Source organism: Prosopis cineraria, unplaced genomic scaffold (assembly GCF_029017545.1).
Source record: "Prosopis cineraria cultivar Desert tree isolate PC_DT_omini unplaced genomic scaffold, ASM2901754v1 PC6, whole genome shotgun sequence".
NCBI classification, from domain to species: Eukaryota; Viridiplantae; Streptophyta; class Magnoliopsida; order Fabales; family Fabaceae; genus Prosopis; species Prosopis cineraria.
In genome coordinates this window covers 35203300-35225014 of record NW_026555337.1, presented here as the reverse complement: position 1 = coordinate 35225014, position 21715 = coordinate 35203300, and the positions used below count along the sequence as shown (strand labels likewise).

The 21715-nt window shown below is 29.7% G+C and overlaps 2 protein-coding genes across 4 annotated transcripts; both read left to right on the top strand.

The window, feature by feature from the left end:
- Positions 1–4584: 4584 nt before the first annotated feature.
- On the top strand, positions 4585–12839 carry LOC129312795 (putative disease resistance protein At4g10780). The gene is made up of 5 exons (XM_054955520.1): positions 4585–4619; positions 5207–5279; positions 6192–6247; positions 7071–7117; positions 11948–12839. Exon 5 carries the CDS (start codon positions 11972–11974, stop codon positions 12692–12694), a length of 723 nt encoding a protein of 240 aa, XP_054811495.1. The 5' UTR covers positions 4585–4619; positions 5207–5279; positions 6192–6247; positions 7071–7117; positions 11948–11971; the 3' UTR covers positions 12695–12839.
- A 604-nt stretch (positions 12840–13443) lies between these two features.
- On the top strand, positions 13444–21371 carry LOC129312796 (uncharacterized). 3 transcript variants are annotated; one of them, XR_008593698.1, is made up of 5 exons: positions 13444–14966; positions 16017–16169; positions 16403–16744; positions 16969–17156; positions 21264–21371. XR_008593698.1 is itself a non-coding variant. In XM_054955521.1 (4 exons), exons 1-3 carry the CDS (start codon positions 16025–16027, stop codon positions 16998–17000), a joined length of 519 nt encoding a protein of 172 aa, XP_054811496.1. In that variant the 5' UTR covers positions 15955–16024; the 3' UTR covers positions 17001–17156; positions 20635–20987. The 3 variants fall into 3 exon arrangements, 1 of the variants encoding a protein (XP_054811496.1); XR_008593697.1 differs by lacking the exon at positions 21264–21371 and adding an exon at positions 20635–20987; XM_054955521.1 differs by lacking the exons at positions 13444–14966; positions 21264–21371 and adding an exon at positions 20635–20987 and having other exon boundaries at positions 15955–16169.
- The last annotated feature ends 344 nt before the right edge of the window (positions 21372–21715 follow it).

Sequence of the window (21715 nt, the reverse complement as noted above, 5' to 3'; positions counted from 1 at the left end):
CATGATTTGCAGTTGCTAACACTTTGTTTGGTTTGAGGGGAGGAAAGGAGAGGAGAGGGGAGGGGAGGGGTTTTAATGAAAGAGAGAACTTTGTTTGGTTCAAGAAGGGAGGGGAGGAAAAATAATTATATATGAATAATTATGTCCTTACCTTGCTAAAATTTTTTTTCCTTATTTTTTATATTTTAAATAAAATATATCTGTGAAATTTAAAAAAGCAAGGATAAAATATACATCTCACCCATTAAACCAATGAAAACATTTTATTTCAAAAAAGATCAAATATTTATATTAAAAAGATAAAAATATAAAACACAATAAAATATTAGTTAATATAAAATACAAGTTAATATGTAAAACGCAATGGCAAAGACCACAATCTGAATGCGGGGAGAAGCAATGGTGGATAACGATATGAATGGGGGGAGCAACAACGACGGACAACGTTTTGAATAGAGGGAGCAACAATGGCGGCGCGAGTTAGGGAAGAGAGATGGCAACATGAGCAACTGTGAAGAACTTCAACGCCAGTGACAATATGAGCAAAGGGAACAGTGATGACGGCGTGTGATGGGGAAGATGGACAGCAGACTGAGTTGAGGGAGATGGATTGTGGTGCGGTCTTGGGGAGATGGAGGCTGTAACAATTTAGGGAGAGGGACGATGGCCTGAGTTGGGAGAGGCACGAGAGCAGGAAGGTATTTTCAGATTATTATATTACAATAAGGAAAAATTAGTCATAATAAATCGTATTATACAGCTCCCTTCCTCAACCCCCTATTTTGGAGAGGAGGAAAATTTAAGAAAAAAAAATTATTATCTAAACAAGGGGAGGGGAGCAAAATCCCTCTCCTCCCCTCCCCCGAACCAAACATGCTCCCCTCCTTTTCCTTAAATTAAACATGGGATAAAAGTTATCTTAAAGCTATTCTAATATTATTTTAAGTTTTAACATTATTTTAAGACCTTAAAACTATCTCATAAAAACTAACATTCTTTTTAAATTTATATCCCTTTATAATTTAATTAATTTATTACAGTAGCCAAATTTTCGCTGAAGTTTTGATTATAGAAATTTTCCAAATCCATAAAGCTTAATATAAATTCATTTTACATTTATATAATATTATCATATGTATATAAATATAAAATGGAAGCATTTCGGATTTGGTTGATAGCGTTCATGAGTGCCGAATTCAGAAAACAATTGGAAGAAATTCTAGAAGCCAGGTGAAAGTAACGGACTTGGCTACCCTTTAGTGGCGGAGCCACGTGTCGGTGGAGGTGGCCATACTTGCGGAAAATAACATCTATGGGGTATGTATTTTTATATTTTGCAGTTTGCTCCCTCTTTTTTTATACTTTGCACCCCTTATTTTAGTATTTTAAACTTTAAACCCATTTCAATCTTACATTTAGCCCAAATTCAAAATTTAATTTTTTTTAACTCAAAGCCTAGTGAATATTAGCTCTTGATTTCACTATACCTAAATATCAATATTATTTATTAATCCTTTAAAAAAATAAAAGAAAAAATTAATTTGACTAAACTAGGCCCGTGTCATCCTCATCTTGAGAATACTAGTCAAGGACTATTCAGGAAAAAAGAAAATAGCAAATGAAGATTGAAGATTTAATAGTAAACTCGTAAATACTTTTTGCTAGCTTGTTGCGCTTGTAAGTTTGCAACTGAAAGTTGAATTAAAAAACAAAAATAAAAAGAGAAAAAAAGAGAAATAGTGTATTTGAAAGAGATTGAAAAGTTTTTCTTGTACCAAAGTCTTGGCTCTACCCACTTGATCTAGGATCTTAGCTTTGTTATTGCTTCCCACCTCTGACGGAAGCCTCCACTATAGTTGAGGGTGACTCTGGGCCATTGGATTTATTTGAATGGTCCATATTTAATGTTTTTTTATTTTATTTTATGATTAAGGTGTATGTTTGTCCTAAAGTATTTTCTGAGGAGCCTCCAGTATCTTAAACTATTGATTGAAACAATTTTATCTTTGAAGTAATTAAAAAGGGGCATTTTTGCCCTTGCAGTCAAATTTTCAACGTTGATCATTAGAGAATTTAATGAAAAGTGTAAAAATACTTTGTTTAAATTACTTTAAAAGTAAAATTAATTTAACTAATAGTTTAGGATGTTGGGTGCTTCTCAAAAAATACTTCAAGGGCAAAAATATACATTTATCCTTTAATTTATTAAAATAAAAAATTATAAAAAATTATAACAATTTTAATAAATCTGTTTACTAGTATGGACAACATTCGGATTTGGTATGGATGGTTCAAACTTAATATTTAAAATTTTAATATTAAAATTGTAATGTCTAGAATATATGTGGATAGTTAATTTATAAAAATAATAAAATTTTAATATTATATCTGAACTATATATATTAAATTTGGACTTTGATGACAAAATTATTAAAAAAAATTTAAAATTTGTATAATTTTTATTTTAATAAAATAAAATAAATTAATTTTGGATCATCTAAGTAAATCTGGATGGTCCCGATTAGAGGCTTCCCTTGGATCGAAAGTCCGAAAGTAACTACGGCCAGGAAATGGACAAAAATGTTCAAGGAGGGTTCCGCGCATATACATATATAGGGTTCCGTGCATATACATATATAGGCATATATAAAAGTGATGCTTGACACAAGATAAAAATTTATAGATGAATAGAGTGGTAGAGTTTTCACTATGTTATATATTTAAACTTATAAATTTATTAAATTAAACTAATTTCTTTCTTCTTATTATTATATTATTTCCATACCTATATTTTTAAAGATAAATTTAAGATGATTTGACATAATTTAAAATTTAATAAGATTCTGATTATTATTACTACTACTACATTCTTTTAATTCATTTTTTTGTTAGTTTCAGATATTTTGATAAATTTAATTTCTTTAATTATTACTTTTTTCTTATGCCCTACTCTTTTAGGCTCAATGCTTAATACTATGTTCTCTTTAAGGTGTCTGTTGGCACTCTAAGACCCAATATAATTTAAAATGTTACAACTAATGAGATGAAGTAAAATAGGTGCAATTTTATTTTATTTATTTTTTTAAAGCTATGAAATCTTAAAATTTCTTGTCTATGGATGAATGGTTTCAAGAACATCAAATGTGTGCGGTCTTTCTCAGTTGACTATAAGAGATCATCCAAAGTTGAAATTATTGTTCACACTGTCCACAGCTAAAACCTTAACATGTATCATTGTTGTTTTTAACAATTGAGAGATGTGGAGAGTTGCAATATGTCATAGAAGAAGAGATCAATGAACTATCAATGATAGTTGAATCTAGCGGAAAGAACTGCTCCATCACAATGTGACAAATCAAGATTTAAATCCTTACTATTATGAGAGATTTCCATGTTGAGCACGTAACTGTGTCTCAAACAAGATTACTTCTAATAGAAGCAATAAAAAAAAAAGATCAATGAACTATACCTGAAAGATCTACGGACTATGGCAACGATGAGAGCTTTCTTTAATTTCCAAAGTGGTACCACCTTCTTGATGGTGCTTTATACTTTTCTTTCATGAAGAAGAATGTGCTTACTTCAAAAACTTTTGTTATGCCTCATGTATATATGGTAAAGGAGAGCAAAGAAAAGAATCTCAACAAGTGACATATAATAAGCAAAGAAAATGGGTATAGCAATTAATTAGGATACGAAACTTGTTACTTTCCAGAGACAAAAAGAAAAGAAGAAGGAAAAAAAGAATCATTGTTTGAGTGGCTCATACTCTTATGTGATTCTTGCTTCCATATAAAAAGCTATGCAATTATCAATTTTAGTTCTTCCACACATTTCTTAGACATTTGCAACTATTCCTTCCTATGTGCTCTCTGTGATCATCAACAAGAGGTTAGTGTCTCGTAATTATCGTTCTCAGTGCCTATGGTTGATTTGTGTTTTCCCTGTGAAAGTTATTATACGTAGATAATATATATCGTTTTTCAATCATTGTTTAGCTTTATTTTATTTTATTTTCAATCCTTTCATCTCTTATTATATTCTTATCCACCAATCCCATTTCAGTTTGTTTTATGTTAACTAATTCACAGACTCCTCCTCAATTAACTTTGATTCATTTTTCAATTTTTTATCTATTGATTATTTGTTGTGGAAGAACTACTTATTGAAATATATATATTGATTACTTTTCATTTAGATTTGTTTTATAGATTTCAATTTTCGTCATCATATATTGAGGGCATCTTTTTTTTTTTTTTTGCTGATTTACGATTGTAAGTGTGTGTGAACTATTCTTGGCTAAAGGGATTGCTCTCATTTATTGCTTACAAAGAAATTTCGTTTTATTTCCAATTGTTGCATATAAATCTCATCAATATTACATACTTGTTTTGCATTTACATTGATTCTTTTAATTTCTCATCAATACTTAAATTTTTATGCAATTTTTCTTGGCAGATCAAGTGCTTTTGTCTTCTTGAATTGAGTGAAGATTCCTGATCTTTTCTTCTTCTTCGTCCTATTCTTTTTCTAATTACAAAAAAAAAATCAAAAACAAAAAAAAAAAAGGAAAAGAAGGGTTCTTTGTGAAGCACCATTGAGATCTCCTCTACAAAAAGGTAAGTATATATTTTTGTTCAATTGTTATTGATTTTTTTTTAGTATTTGTTGATTGCTATATAATAATTTTGCATTTTCAGCCTTCTAGTGTTAAATTTAGCAGGATTTCAATGTGTTAAATTTGATGCGCTGACTTGTTTTACTTACTAATTTAGTGAGACAAATAAACTCAACTTATTTAACCCTTGAGTCAAACAACTCAATTGGTGGCCTATTATATTAGCAGGTTAGCTCCTATATAACTCATCATAGTATTAAAATGAAAAATCCAAATTAATAAATCATAAAATAAAATAAATAATTGCAACTAAAAATAAAAAAAATTAAGGAATATATCAATTATGCCAATGAAAAGAGTTTTTGCTTTAGGAATTTGAATTGGACCATTCTTTGAATTTTGAAGGAGGCAATCGGTGATCTCAATTACAATTTTTTTAAAAAAGTTAAGATGTCTTGTAATATTTAAGCTGATATTTTGTTTATTCTTCCAAAAATAAAAGGACACATTGTTGTTTATCCTCTATTTTAATTTCTGATGGTTTCTACTTTATTGATTAAATGAAACATTTATGCCATTCTGCTCAAGTACACACATATAGTCTGCAATAAGGAAATTACAAGCATTCCTTCGTGCTCTCCAAGTATTCCTGGACAAAGAGGTTAGTTCAATAGCCTAGTTTTTTTTTTTTTCAAAAACTTTAATTTATATTTATTTATTAATTATTTCTCATATGTGAAGAATAAAATCGAGGTCTTTTGTACTCAATGTGAGAGCTCTTTAATATCTACACTTCTATAAATTTCTATGCCAAGAGGTGACCAGGTCTTATTAAAATGTTGTTTTAATACTTCGTCATCAAGTTCTTTAATGAATATAATATATATATATATATATATATATAGGAAACATATATTGGAAAAAAGGTTTAATTTTGTAGTATTATTGAAGGATTGATATGTAAATTTTATGGACTTGTCATATTTTTATTTGAAATGTAGATAACAAACATTTACAAATTTATATATAATAAGTTCCTTTAAAAAATGACCGTGTAATATTATTTTTAAACTCTACCTTTTGCAATGAAAAAGATAGATGTATATAAAAAAAAAATTATTCATTTTTTTGTAATTTTATTTTAATTACAACCTTTTAATTTTCCTAAAAAATTTAATTTCTCCTTGACCTATCCATCAACTGCAAAATGTTATTTTTACCATCTAAAGTTTTACTTTTCTCATCTTAAAAAAAAATTCCTAGTTATATCTCTAAAAAATTTCAGTCGATGATCAATTATACTATATAGTCAGAAGTTTTTCTTCTGAATTTTAAGAAATGTAAAACATCTCACCTTTTTTTAAATTATTTTTCAATTTTAAGTCACTATCCAATTCACATTAACAATTTTTTCTTGTATTTTTTGTACAAATTGTTCAGTTCGCTGCTTGATGTTCATTTCAAGATATTAATAATTCTAAAAAATGCTAGCATGTTGAATTTAATTAAACATTTTCAAACATATTAACTAATTGACCCTTCCTTTTACTGACTATAGATATTCTTTTCACAGGAAGGTCTGACACTCAATTTGAGCTTTTCAATCCCCACTTCTATTTCCTGGAAGAGGTAAACTTATGGTCAGTTTATTTCAACTTATTTTATAAAAAAATCATTTATTTTTTAAAAAGATATATTTTAAAGATATCATACAATTTTAAAATAATTAGATAATAAATTATTTTATAAAACAAAAATCAAAAAGATATGACGATGATAAAATTTAAAAATAATTGATTAATAAATACTTTTTTATTATTACAACCAAACATGAAATAATGTTTTCTTTTTATAAAATCTCTTCAAAATAAATGTCTTATTGTCTCTAAACTATTTAAAAATTACTTATTTTTTAATCTTAAACAAATAGGTCCTTAATTGACAGATCTTATAATAATATCTTGCAAGAATTTGTTATTAATTATTTGAAACCAATATTTTAATTTTAACAAAAATATAATTGGATTTAAATCTCAATCAGAATAACCCTGTATTATTAATTATTTCAAATACTAAGACTTGTTCATTTTGTTTTTTTTAAAGAAAAGCTGAGGCATCATATAGATAAAATTCTTATTTTTCTTATCCACCAAAAAATAATTCATAGCTATCTCTAAAAAAATATTACAGTCATTGATTGATATTTTGTTACTGACAAAAACACTTCTGAATTTTATGAACTTCTAACAAAAAAGTTTTGTTATTTTTATTTTGTTACCTTGTTTTTTTTTTTGGGCCCCCCAATTCCAATTGGTCTCTCTTCATGGAACATCACTTTTTAAAATTTTTAATTATTATTCAATTTACACCGACAATTTTCCTCCTAAGTTTTTTTCACAGTTTTCTTTTTTTGGACTGGCTGCTTTACATCATTTCCATATTTGGCTACTAGGCATTGCGAAAAGTTTCATTTAGTTTGGCCACTTCTATCTTTACAAGGTAAATTTTACTGTTTCTTATACACGATTTGTTTTATCTTGCACTCTTTTTTTTTAATTGATTGTTTAGTCTTTTTTATGTGAAATATAGGATGAATAAATTTTAATTAATTTATTATGAACTAACATAAATTGATTAATTAAATAATCAGCTTTATTTTGATAGAACCCTAAATTGCAAAGCACAGTAAGTCGTTTGAGGCCAGTTTATAAGTCTTTATAATTTCTTTCAATTTTAAATTAAATCTTTGTAGTGTATTTTATGTAAATTGAGTCCTTAAAATTTGATTTATTAAATCTATCCACCCCTGAAGGTTAAAAACCCTGAATTTCTTCTTTTTTTAAAAAATAAAATTTAAGCTATGGGTCAAGGAAATTTTGGATCTTAAACAAGTTTTTGGTTATGATGTTCTCTTTTCAATATTTTAAAACAGTGGTCCATTAATAAATGTTAATTTTGACAGTTGACAAAATATATAAAATCAATTCTCGTATGAACTTCACAAGTGTTTTTTTTTTTTAGAAAATTAATATTTCATTAATGAGATCTTAACTTCTAGGGATTAACACATACATACATATATATAAAATACACCGAACTGTAGAGGCTTGATTCAAACAAAATAAACTACAAGAACATAATTTAAAATTGAGGGAAATTATAAAGACTTGAGATTTAATTTTCCCTAATAATTTTGTATGTAACTTTTGATATCTCAAAGTGATTAAAATTTTTTCACTATCTTCATTTTTTGGATTCTATTTTAATTAGTTTTTTTATTAAATCTTAAAAAAGTAGGCAAAGATTTGTTTTTGGTTAAAAAATATTCCTCCACATGTGATTATTTCCTTGTAGTTTATTTTATTTGAACTAAATCCTTATAATTTGCTTCGTTAAATACATTTGTCCCTAAAAGTTAAAATCGACAAATTTCTTCCTTTAAAAAAACTAAAATTTAATCAATATTATAGTTTATTAAATGATTAAATAAATTTATAATTAATTATATAATTTTCATAACTCAAAAATAATTTACACAAGTATTAAATCAATTTTTTCTTTTTTAGCCAAAAGTGTTAAATCAAATTTCGAAAGTTTTTTTGTTTTGGTAAAATTAATCTTTCATTAACAATTTAAACTTTTAGGGATTAACATATCTAATAGATAAAAATCTAATAATTTAATTCAAATAAAATAAACCGTAGGCGATAGTTTAAAATTGAGCAAAACTATAAGGCCTTAGGGTTAATTTTCTCTAATTATTTTGTATGTGATTTTTGATATCTTAAAGTGATTGAAAATTGCCACTATCTTCATGTTTTTTTATTCTATTTTCGTTAAGTGATGCAGAAATCAGGCAAAGATTTTTTTTTTTTGGTCAAAAAAATATGCCCACCCGCATGTGGGGACAAATATCATTAAGTAAATCTCTCATTGGAAAATAATAAAGTCAGTATTGCATATTTAAAGTTGATGCTTCTTACATAAATAAAGCATTTTAAAACTTCTCTCGTTTCTTTTAATTTTTTAAATGACCCCAATTCCAATTAGTTTCTCTTCATGGAACATCACGTTTTCCTTCTTTTTTCCCCTTTGTGTATAGTTTTTTGGATTGGCTACTTGAGGATCACTTCAATATTTTCCTATGCCCTACTAATCATTGCCAAAAGATTTATTTAATTTGTCTATTTCAATCTTTACAAGGTAAATTTTGTTTTATATTTATGAACAATTTATCTTGTGATCTTCTTTTTAATTTATTGTTTAGGCTTTATTATGAGTTGGGTATAATATAGAATGAATTAATTTTAATTAATTTATTATGAATAAATTAAACATAACTTGTCCAATTTTAGACTTAATTAAAACTTTTTTAGTGGGAAAAAGGCTTGTTGTTGTTGTTGTTGTAAATAATCAGCTTTGTTTTTTTTTTTTTTCCTTTGGTACAAATAATCAGCTTTGTTTCGATAGAACCACAACTTGCAACGCATAGTAAACTGTACCAGGACACTAACTAATAAAGGGTAAATCAAATTGTGCGTATAATCATGTGAGAAAATTAATCTACAAGTCCTTAGATATAGTTTCTCTTAATTTTAAATTAAGCCCTTGTATTTTATTTTGTTTGAAATGTCTCCCGAAGGTTGGGCTTCTTTAATTCTATTTTCTATTCTTATGTTCTTAAAATAATTCTATAGAGTAATGTTTTAGAACAAGTTTTGGAGACAAAAAAAAAAAAGAATAAAATCTGTTTGAATCATTACTATAAAAAAACATATCTGATCTAAATTGGTAAAATGAAGATTGAAAAAATTATTTATTTCATTAACATAATTATCATAAATGAAAACATAATATTTTCTGTCTTTTCTCTAATTTTACTTTAATTTGCAGCACAAAAAGTGACAAAACATAAAAGAAAAAGTTATGATTTTTTTGTTTTTCAGAACAACTTTTTACTTTTTTAGTTTTAAATAGATAATAGAAATCATATTTTCAAACATGTTTTTAAATTTTTATTTTTCAGACCAAATTTTTTTTTCCCAAAACAGGTAATCAAAAAGGAACAAATCCCCAAATTTCTCCTTTAATTTTTTTAAGTTTTATAACTCAAAATTAATTTACACAAGTATTAAATCAGTTTGCTTCTTTTTTTGTCAAAAATATTAAATCATATTTTGTAAAAAATTTAAATTTTTTGTTTAGAAAAAATCAATAATTTATTAATAATTTGAACCTGTAGAGTTTGATAGACTTAACATATCAAACAATGAGGGCTTAATTCAAAGAAAGTAAATTATAGTACCCTAATTTAAAATTTAGAAAAACTCTATAAGGACCAAGGAATTAAATTTTCCTAATTATTTTGTTTGTAACTTTTGGTATCATAAAGTGATTAAAAATTTGTCACTACCTTAATTATGATCATATTTTCATTAGTAATCGTAACGAAATTAGGCAAAGAATTTTTTTTTTTTTGGGTTAAAAAATGTGGCCTCATATATGGCGACCATTACCTTCACATGTTTAATATTGCCGCTTCTTACATAAATCAAGCATTTTTAAACTTTTCTATCTATTTTTTGATGAAAAAATTATAAATGGGTCTCATCTCCTATCACTTTTTGAAAATACTCCCAAGCCCCGGGATTGTTTGCAATTAATACATAAAAGCTCTCAGACTTATACCCTTTGACTGGCACTGATTGACCACCGGTGATTGTTGATCAAAGGCTGACAGCCATTGATAGGTCACTAGCTAGTGTTGGCTGGTCGAAAAATAAATTTCTTGAAAAAATATTTTTATTAAATTATTCATATTTTAATAGTTGCAAATCAAACATAACGGATTTACAAGTAAATTTTTAAGGTTCACAACTCAAACTTCTTACATTTACAATTTAACCTCTTACAATATTAATAAGTTATATATAATAGTCAACTTTATAAATTTACAAGTTAAATTTGACAGAATTACAAGTTAGGCATCTTAAATTTATATGCAAATTTAAAGAAAAAAAATACTTTGACCTTAACAAGTCAATGCTATAAATTTAAAGCTAACATGGTACAACTAGGGTTATAGGTGAATTTACATAATTTTTTCATTCAAATTTTATGAATTGATTTACAAGTCAACTTTTAGATTAATAAGTCAAACCTAAAAATTTATGACTTAATAAGGTAAAATGCTTAGTCTAGTTGTAAATTTATTAAAATGATTTGAAAATTTTGTACACGAATTTATAAAATTTGAAGAACCAATGCAACATTTATATAAACTCAATTGTAAATATGTGAGGTTGACTTATAAATATAAGAGATTTAATTATAAATATTAAACTTTTAGTTTTTTTAAGACATTTTTAAATTTAAGAAGTCTACTGTGTAAATTTGTAATATTTAATTTGTAAATCTCAATGTTTTAATATTGCAAGAGGTTTACTTGTAAATGTACAAAATTTTACTTGTAAATCTTGAATATTTATTTGTTAATCTATAGTGTTTGACTTGTAAATAACAAAGTATTAATATTTTAATAAAAATATTCATAAAAAATATTTTTGGCTAGTCAATGTGGGCCAATGACCAGTCAACGTTTGTTCGTGATCAATCAACGATAATCAACACTAGTAAAAAGGGTGTGAATCTAAGAGCATTTTTGTCATTTAAGTGGTAAATTAAATGCAACTAAGTCCCATGGAATTTGAGAGTATTTTTTACAAATTTGTTGGACTAACGTATAAACAAGTTTGTTATATAGGACTCATTCACAAATTTTCCATTTTAAATTCTTTTAAAGTTCATTTGCCAACAAATATTTTTGTACTGCGTGTACTCTGTGTGTGTGTGTGTGTTTGTACTGCGTGTACTCTGTGTGTGTGTGTGTGTGTGTGTGAATGACATTGAAGGCCTTAAAAGGGGACACTATCACAGTAAGGGCCTATCAATTTTGTATCAGATATTGTGTTGTTAAAATACAGACATATTGTTGTAAAACGTTAAACTTTAACTTGTATTTTTTGTTAGGGTTTTGTTAGGAATTTAACAAGTTAAGTTTCAGTTTTGCACAATATGTTCGTGTTTTTACAACATAATATCCGATGCAAAATTAATAGGCTCTTATTATTTTAATTTTTCCTTTTAGAGCCTTTAATGTCATTCTCCTTGCATATTACTTAGTTTCATTGGGCATTGAATGTATAAGAATTTACGTAATTTATGTTCTTTATATATTCCATTGAATGGCTAAATTTTTCAGGTATCAATAGTAAGTATATTCATAAATTTTTTTGTATTTATTTATTTATTTATTTATGTTATGCTTAGGACAAAAAGTTACCTCTCCCTACCATGGAGATATGCACCTCTATTGTGTCAGAGATTGTGAAGAGCTTTATCAATGAAGCAATTCACCAAGCAAATTATCCATTTCGATTCAAAAGATATGTTAAAGATCTTGTCAAAGAAAAAGAGAATCTTTTAGCACAGAAAGAAAGCATAGATGGTCGTGTCACAAAAGCCAAACAAGATGCTCTAAAGATTGATATTCTTGTTACGCAGTGGTTGGATGAAGCAGATACTCTCATAGTTGATGCAGTGTTGCTGGAAGAGAAGGCCAAGGCAAACAAGAGTTGTTTTTTTGGGCATTGTCCCAACTGGATTTGGAGATGTCATCTTGCGAAGCAGATAGAAAAGAAGACAAAGGAAATGGCTAATCAAGGAGACAAATGCAAATTTGAGCTATTTGCACGCCCTGCTACACCACCAGACATAACTTATTATTCTTCCAAAGGGTTTTTCTTGTTTGATAGCACCAAATCAGCATATGGTCAACTTTTGGAGGCATTGAAAGATGTTGATGTTTCCATGATTGGATTGTATGGAATGGGTGGTTGTGGCAAAACCACCTTAGCAAAACAAGTTGGTATAGCGACGAAGGATCTTTTCAACAGAGTTGTCTTTGTTGTTATATCTAGTTCTGTTGATGTTTCGAGGATTCAAGATTCTCTTGCAAGTGAACTAGGTGTCACTCTTAAAGGACATGACAACCAAGCAAAAGCCAAAAGCTTGTAGTCAAAACTTGATAATGCAGGAAATATTTTAATAATTTTGGATGATGTGTGGGAGAAGCTTGATTTTGAAACCATAGGAATTCCCTTTGGTTCCAATTTCAAGAGATGCAAAGTTTTAATAACTGAACGGCATAAAGATATTTGCGCATTAATGGATTGCCAAAGGTCTGTTAACTTGCATCTGTTGAATGAAGAAGAGGCATGGAGATTGTTCCAATATCATGCCAAGATTACTAATCTAACCCCTGAAAGTATGAAGGATTTAGCAAAGAAAATCGCATACGAGTGCAAAGGATTGGCTATTGCAATAGCAACAGTCGCCTGCACTTTGAAGGATAAAGATATTGCTGAATGGGAAGAAGCTTTGGAAACATTAAGAGATTCTGATTGGATGAATATTGCAAAAGGTCTTCCAAATCCATACAAGTGCTTGATGTTAAGTTATCAAAACTTAAATGATGAATATGCCAAGTCAGTTTTTTTGCTATGTGCTGTATTTCCAGAAGATTTTGAAATTTATGAAGAAGATTTAGCAAGATATGGGATTGGATTAGGATTTTTCAAGAGCCTGAATTCGTTTAGAAGAGCAAGGAATAGATTACATATTTCTAAAGAAAAGCTCATTGATTCTTGCTTATTGATGAGAGTAGACAATGGGCAATGTGTGAAGATGCATGATTTGGTCCGTGATATAGCCTTATGGATTGCCAAGGAAGAGAATAAGGAAACTAGCAAATGCCAAGACGAGTGAAGAAATAATGAAAGTGGGAGGGGATACAGAAGATGATAGAATAAGATATTTATGGTTGGATGAAGTGAAATCATTTCCATCTCAATTACATTTTTCCAACCTTGTTTTCTTATATGCTAATTGTAGGGATTGGAGAGATGAACCATATATGCTCCCAAATGATTATTTTAGGAAACTGTTAAAGTTGAGAGTTTTGGTTCTTATTAGTCGACAATATTACTGGAGATTTAGAGGAAAAATTAATTCCTCAGTTTTCCAACTAATATCTATTATTTACAGTTAGAAGCATGGGTAATAGGTGATATAACTTCTGTAGGGAGTTTAAAGAAACTTCAGAGTCTTACATTGAGGAATTGCTCTTTCAATTGCTTACCAAATGAACTATGTGAACTGGAAAGCTTCAAATTGTTGGATGTACGTGGATGTGACATTGAAGACAATCCTTATAAAGTGATGGGAAGATTCACAAAATTAGAGGAATTATATTTTATTCGAAATACAGGCCCATGGATTGATGAACAAGAACATGCTTCTGATATTTTTGGCACAAAAGTTGAGGCCGTAAAATTGCAGAGGTATAGCATAGAAATTGGAAAAATTTCTTTGGAGGTTGATGTTGATTTAGGGAGACTCGTTAGAAGTATAGGGGTCCAACATTTTGATATCTCCACAACAAATGAAATGATAAAGGATCTAGTGCAAAGGGCAGAGTGTCTTTGTTTGAAAGAAATTCATGGAGGGGCTAAGAATGTCGTTCCTGAGATAATTCAAAGAATAGGGGGAATAGAAGCCGCAAATTTGAATAACTTATTTTGGATGATTCTCAAGACTTGGAATTCTTTGTTGACATTGTAGATAAAAGGATTGTTCATTTTCAAAATGTCTTGTCAAAATTGATTCAGTTAGAAATACGTAAGATGTGGAGTTTGAAAGCTTTTACAAGTGGCACATGTCTAAAAGCATATCAGATGCTAAATATGTGCAATCTCAAGGCATTCACATTATACAACTGCCCATTGTTGATTCATGTCTTTACATTTGCCTTTGCTAAAAGTCTAGTGATGTTAGAAGAGCTTAAGGTAAGTCGTTGTGAAGGGATGAAGCATATAGTAGCAGGTGATGAAATGCAGCACAATCAAGAGATGTCTAATTTTGTGTTCCAGAAATTGAAACGACTCACTGTTTCTAATTGCAAAGAAATGGAATACTTAACAACAACTCTACATGTTCAAGGCTTTGCTGAAAAATTGGAATATTTGAGCATAAATAATGTTCCCAAGCTGAAATATTTGTTCCCTCAATCTAATGTAGAACGTCGTGGTCACAACCTTAATGAGTTCCAGTGCATGGAGCTTCACAATCTAAAAGAGCTAGATCTTCAAGGCTTGCCAAATCTAATCAGCATTTTCTCAGAGAATTATTATTCAAGATGCTGTTCTTTGGTGAGCTTGACATTGGTTGGTTGCCCAAGGTTAAAGATGAAGTCATTAGGCGATCAACTTATGGTTGTGCTACCTTAGAGGTATTGCTCCTTGCCTAAATCATTTTTCTCCATAATTAAAATCTCCATTGTATATATCGAGAAATTAAAATAATTCTTATTTAGGAAGCTGCAATATCTTTTCATGTTTTTTTAATCATATTATACATTGATAATAAGATGTATATCGTTTGCAACATTAATTATTTTCAATAAAAAATTTTGAATCAATGATACATTAAAATAAAACATCAATTTTTTTCCTGGTTATTTACTTAGAAAGTTTATCTTGTCTGCATGTCTTACATCTTTCTTTTTTGTTAAAAAAGATTAACATTAACGTTACAAAAAAAAAAGATTAGCATAAACTATTTATGTGGACATTTATATCCATCAATTATTTTGGTAATTATAGTTAATTAACTTATTTTGATATTAACTTTATTATCTAAATACATATGCTCATTTTTTGTTGAGTCCAAATATATATATATATATATATATTAGGACTTATTCTTGTGGAGGATTAAGACAAAATTAATGGTTTTGCAATATACGTGTGAATTTTATATTATTTTAAGTTTGGTTAAAAAAACAAGCAAGTAAAAGCAAATTATTGTTTTATTTTGTTAATTTCATAGGTTTAAATTCCAAGTTCAGGTAATAATTGAACAAATACAAGTTGAATATATAATATGATTCTTTATTAACATTTTATAAAGCATTCTCTTTATGATTATTTGCACCTTTTGACAAGAATTGGGATCATTTTCACGAGTCACTCAAAGCACCCGTATGAGTTATGAAGCTACTCTTTTGCAAACTCTAAAATATATTAACGTTGAAGTTGTCAAGAGATAGATTTGTTTCAACAACAAGGACTTGCCCTAATGAAGAGCCAACACCATTGGTATCAAATTTAGAAACGAATGTATCTATATGGCCTTCCTAAGTTGAGATAATATGGAATCGGTTCCCATGCAATGTATCAGTCTCCAAAGGCTTGAGGGACTGGATATCAATGTATCAGTCTCCAAAGGCTTGAGGGACTGGATATCAATGGATGTAAAGAATTGAAATGCATTTTTACAGGAACTATCATGAGAAGCCTACCGCGTTTATGGAGAATAAGCATAACAGGGTGTGATGAGTTAGAGCAAATCATTGAGGAAGAGGAATCTTATTACCATTTGGAAACCACTGCAAATTCTTCTGCTCAACCTCTACATAGCTCCCAAAACATAGGTTAATATAACTACCTCTTATATTTTCTTCTTGGTCTTTTAGTTTTTTGACTCATTAATTTTAATATTACGTTATGAAAAATACTTTAAAAGAATGGAAAGTAAAATATAGTGTTCTAAGAAAATAAAAGAGTAGTAAATAATGAGATGAAGCAAAATAGGTGCAACCTTAAGTATTTCAAAGTCAGTATAGTTTTAAAATTGCTTATCTGTAGATGAATATGGTTTCAACAGGGACACCAAATTTGTGCAGTCTCTTTAAGCTGGATGTAAGCGATTGTCCAAAGTTTAAATGGTTGTTCACACTATCCACAGCTCAAACCTTAACATCACTACGGGAGTTGACAATTGAGAGATGTGAAGGGTTGCAATATGTTATGAAAGATGAGAGAGCTAAAGGCAAACAGAGCATCGAGGAAGCAATTGATGATAGGCAGGCCATGCTTCTAGAGCTCGAACACCTATATTTAGAAGATCTACCAAATCTCATTGAAGTATACAAAAGGTTTCAATTCCAATATGTCAGATCTCATGAAGTAGTGAACTGTCCAAAATTGGTCCCACAACAACCAGCAGGTGCACGCTTTGTCTTTCATGTATTTATGAATTCCTAATTAACCTTTATGCTAATTTTAATAATTAACTAATTATATATGTTTTTTTATGGAACAAACAAGTTAAACAACTCACAACACCAGTCACACGCACATACCTTTGCAATGCCTTAAGCCTTTAATTCCTTACAATCTCAAATCATATTTACATTTACTAATTTCAATGGACTTTTTAATTTGATGAAGTCGTGAGGACAACAACCAAAGATGAAAACTAGCAAGTCACAGGAGACTCAGAGGAGGACAAAACAATTGAAGAAGAAGAAAAGAAATTAGTTCCTTATGACCTCAATAAGGCAGCAAAAAAATCATTTTGGAATCAGAGTTTCCTTCCTAAAGAGCTTTTAGTTTCAACAATGAAGCTAGTCCTTCTGGTAATTCTTGCGATTCCTAATTATGATTTGAGACTTAACCTTCATTATTAACTGCTTCTTCTGAGTACAATATTTTTTTGTTGTTTTGTTAATTTTAATCATGTGCACAAATTAATAGGTGAAGTAGCACTAGAGTCGTATAACGTAGAAGCCATCGCCATCCTAGGTTTGCCATTAAGGCCATCAAAATCTGCATCCTCTGTTCAAGCTCTGCCACTTAAAGATGACTTATGAGTTCCTCAACTGTTGGACAAACTTTATATGATCATTATTATTATTCTTACGTTTAATTTCTACTCCTTTTCAATGAAATGATCAATACAATTGATGAATTTGGCACGGGCATTGAATTTTCATGAAACTAGTTTGTTAATAAATTAAAGGCATATAAATATGATCCATCTTGGATATATCAAAATCAAATTGTTTGATATTGTGTCTATTTATTAGTTATTCACTTATTGATATCTCCTTTATCAACATTAGAGAAGCTATAATTATGTTGGCTTTGCGGTACTTTATGTTCAGAAAACTAGAATAGATTCATTTATATGCTTTTGTTTTATAACACGTATAAAGTTTTACTGTTGGCGTGCATTTATATTTAAATTAATGGAATGCTAAAACAGAGGAAAAATGTGTAAGTAGAAAAAGGATAAATAAACTACATATATACACAGACAAATATAATTATATAAACTTTCCCAATCAAACTAATAGCAGCATTATTATTCATAGCCTGGAATGAACCATCAATATTAATTTTAACCACACCCTCCTTAGGCCGCTTCCAAGTCAAATCCCTCTCACAATCAGCTACAGGTTTTTGCATAACCCTTCTCTTATTCAAACCAGACCAATATTCATCAACCAACCCCAAAGCTCTGCTCAAGCAAACATCAGGCTTTATGACAGCATTTTCAAACACAAAAGCACATCTTGCTTTCCAAATACCCAAACACATAGAGCAGCAAAAAAGCCACTTCAATCTCATCACCTCTAAATCTGTTAAACAAATCATCTTCCAACCACTTCCCAAGACTCCTCATACCAACTGTATCAAATTCAAATTAAGAGGAGAACCAAACCAACAACTTTTGACCCAAGGACAAAAAATTAGGACATGCTCAACAGATTCAACCTTGGATGACATATACAACAAAGAGAATTTTCAGCACACTTCCTCTTACATAAAGCCTCCTTAGTAGCTATAGAACCACTAACAGCCCTCCATAAAAAATGCAAGACCTTCGGAGGCAATTTAATCCTCCAGATATTGTTCCACAATCTCTTTGATGCCACATAAGACTCCCTTAGATCCTTCCTACCTCCCACCTTAACCTCCTCTTTCACTACCTTATAATCCCTGTTTACTGTGTACATACCATCCTTATTTCTCAGCCAAACAAAATAATCAACAGAATTTACTGCTGGAATTCGCACTCTTCTGATTAATTCCATATCCTCAATAGTAAACCAACTATAAAATCTGCCAAAATCCTAACTCCCCTCAGAAATGATATCCTGAACCTTTAAAAGCTTCATTTCTTCAATCTAAGCTCTAGATTCAAGCCTACAACCAATCACAATAGGTATCCATTTATCAGCAAACACAAACACTTTCTCTCAAGACCCGATCCTCCAACAAATATCTTTTTCAACCAAGTCCCTTCCCTACAAAATGCTTGACCAACCCCATGATGCCTTACTACCCTTTTTAGCTTGCAAAAAATCACATTTAGGAAAATACACACCTTTCAAAATTGCACACCACGGATCATCAGAATTCTGAAGCAATCTCCATGCTCTTTTTGCAAGCAAGGCTTTGTTAAAAGCCTCAAAATTCCTAAACCCTATACCCCCTTCATCTTTAGCCAAACACAATGACTTTCATGATTTCCAATGAATCCTTCCCTTATTAATTCTCTGACCCCACCAAAACTTGGATATCATAGCATCTAACTTAGCACAAACTTTCTTAGGGAATTTAAAGACAAACATAGGAAATACAGGAATGGCATTAGCCACAGCTTTAACCAGAATTTCCCTTCCTGCAAAAGTCAAAGTTTGCTGCTTCCAACCTTGCAACTTAGCACCCATTTTACTCTTCACAAAAGCCAAAGCTTTTGCCTTCGATCTACCCCATACCATAGGTATTCTAAGATACTTCCTAGGATTTTATTGCATTAATTCCCATAATCTTGAAAACAGCATTTTTAATCTCAGGACTAGCATTTCCAGATAAGAAAATACATGATTTAGTCAGATTCACTGACTGACTTGAAGCATCACAATAATCATCCAAAATTTGCTTCAAAACTTTACAATTCCTCTTCCTTGCATTCACAAAAAAACAATGCATCATCAGCAAAAAAACAATGAGACAACATGGGACATTTTTGCGCCACCAGCTTTATACCCCTCAACATCCCCTCATCCACCCCTTGTTGGATCATAGTAGATAATACATCCATGGCAAGAATAAAAAGGTAGGGAGACAGTGGATCTCCTTGCCTAATTCCCTTTTCCATTCTTCATCTTGCTATCTTCCTCCTTGAGACAACCAAATTCAAAGAAATGGACCTAACACACTCCATAACCCACATAATCCCTTTCTGACTAAACCCTAACTTCCTCAATACTTCTTCAATAAAACACCACTCCAACCTATCATATGCTTTATTCATGTCCACTTTCACTGCCATTTCCACCTTCCCTCCTTTCTTTCTATTTCTCAAATAATGAAAGGCCTCATGTGTAATAATTATGTTATCTTGAATCAATCTATTAGCAACAAATGCTCTCTGATTATCAGAAATGATTCTACACAGCGAACCTTTCATACGATTTGACAAAATCTTTGATACTATTTTATATGCAAAATTACATAATCCAATAAGGCGAAATTCTCCCACAATTTCAGCTTTATCCACCTTTGGAATTAACACCACATTTGTCTCATTAACAATTTCATACTAGCATTATTCATAAAGAAATCAGTCACCATACTTACCACCTCAACACTAACCTCTCCCCATGCTGACTGATAGAATACACCAGAAAATCCATCTGGACCTAGGGCTTTAGTCCAATCTCATTTCATGTTTGATTTTTAAAAATTGGACTTAAACTCTCCTCTTTTTTTTGTATCATTTTTATTCACATTTTTTACGGTATTAATAAAATAAATCTTAATCCAGAGACACTTTATTGTTGGTGCGGGAGCTGAAAAATGATTGCTTAAAATCTTAGTCATATGTGTGCGCATTCCTTTCTCTTTTGGGTCTCCCAACATAAAACCAAACATGCCCTTATAGGTTTGTCTATCCCGTCATTACCCAACAATCTACAATATAATTGGTCCACTTAGTTAATCCAAAGTTCTCTGTAGTCCTATTAATTTAATTAATCATTTCAAAAAAGGCTTATTCGGAAATTTAAATCTTTCTTATTGATTAGTAAAAACTTGTTTATGTAGGGCACAATGACTAGATGAAGCAGCACCATCAGTTTTAGCCAATACAAAAGAAGTTGCAATCCCAAATTTTCCATTGAGGCTCTCAATATCTCTATCCTCTGTTCAAGCTCTGCCACTTGAACAGAGTTTTATATAATCAACATTCAATGATTCTACTGTACGTTTTTCAATTGGCTAATTGATGACTGTGGGTTTGTTATTAACAAACAAATGAATTTGAAATATAATGTAAGCATGTGTTTGCTACTAGATATGCATAGAGAAGGAGTTGCAATCCCAAGCTTATATTTGAGTTCACAAATATCTCTGTTCTATGTTCTCTGTTCATGCTCTGCAATTTGTAAGCTACAGTATCAAGCTCGTATGTTTTTTTTTTTTTGGTTAAATTAATTGATGCTTGTGGACTTGAAAACACATGCATTTGGTATGGATACTATTATTGTATCAATAAAAGGCATATGAACCTTTTTGGATATGAGCTGCATGTTGGGAGGGCAAATTTATTTAAATATTAAAAATGAAAATAAATTAATAATTAAAAAATTGATAAATAATTACATACTTAATAATTTTTTTGCCTTTATGTGCTTCAATAATTGTTGACACTTTCCATCTCTTTTATCTTGCAGAATCCATGATTAAAGTGCATGCTTGAAACCTGCCTCATGCTAAATCAACTTGTGAATATTCCATTTTACCTGACTCATTTTGAATAATATATGCGCGTGATATGAAAAGTCATAATATCATTCCATAAGAGTGCTGTACACTTTTCTTTCGTGGCGAACAAACTATATGTGTGTATGTGCGCGCGCATTATAATTGTAGGAAAATCTTATAAAAAAAAAAGACAAATCCTTGGTTCTTTCTCTAAAAATATTAGAGTCAATGATCAACTCTATTATATAGTAGGAAACTTTTAAATTATATGAAACTTAACACCTCTTACTTTTTTTTCAAAATTATTTTTTTAATTTTAAGTTATTATTCAATACAGAATAACATTTTTTTTTGTATTTTTTTGTACAGTTTGTTCAATTCGCTGCAATTTGATCATTTAAAGATATATTAATCATTCTAA

Coding starts and splice junctions, on each gene's coding strand:
- LOC129312795 (XM_054955520.1), top strand. CDS start 11,972: ATGGAGATATGCACCTCTATTGTGTCAGAGATTGTGAAGAGCTTTATC.
- LOC129312796 (XM_054955521.1), top strand. CDS start 16,025: ATGAGAAGCCTACCGCGTTTATGGAGAATAAGCATAACAGGGTGTGAT. Junction 16,170..16,402: donor ACATAGCTCCCAAAACATAG/GTTAATATAACT, acceptor TGGTTTCAACAG/GGACACCAAATTTGTGCAGT. Junction 16,745..16,968: donor GGTCCCACAACAACCAGCAG/GTGCACGCTTTG, acceptor AATTTGATGAAG/TCGTGAGGACAACAACCAAA.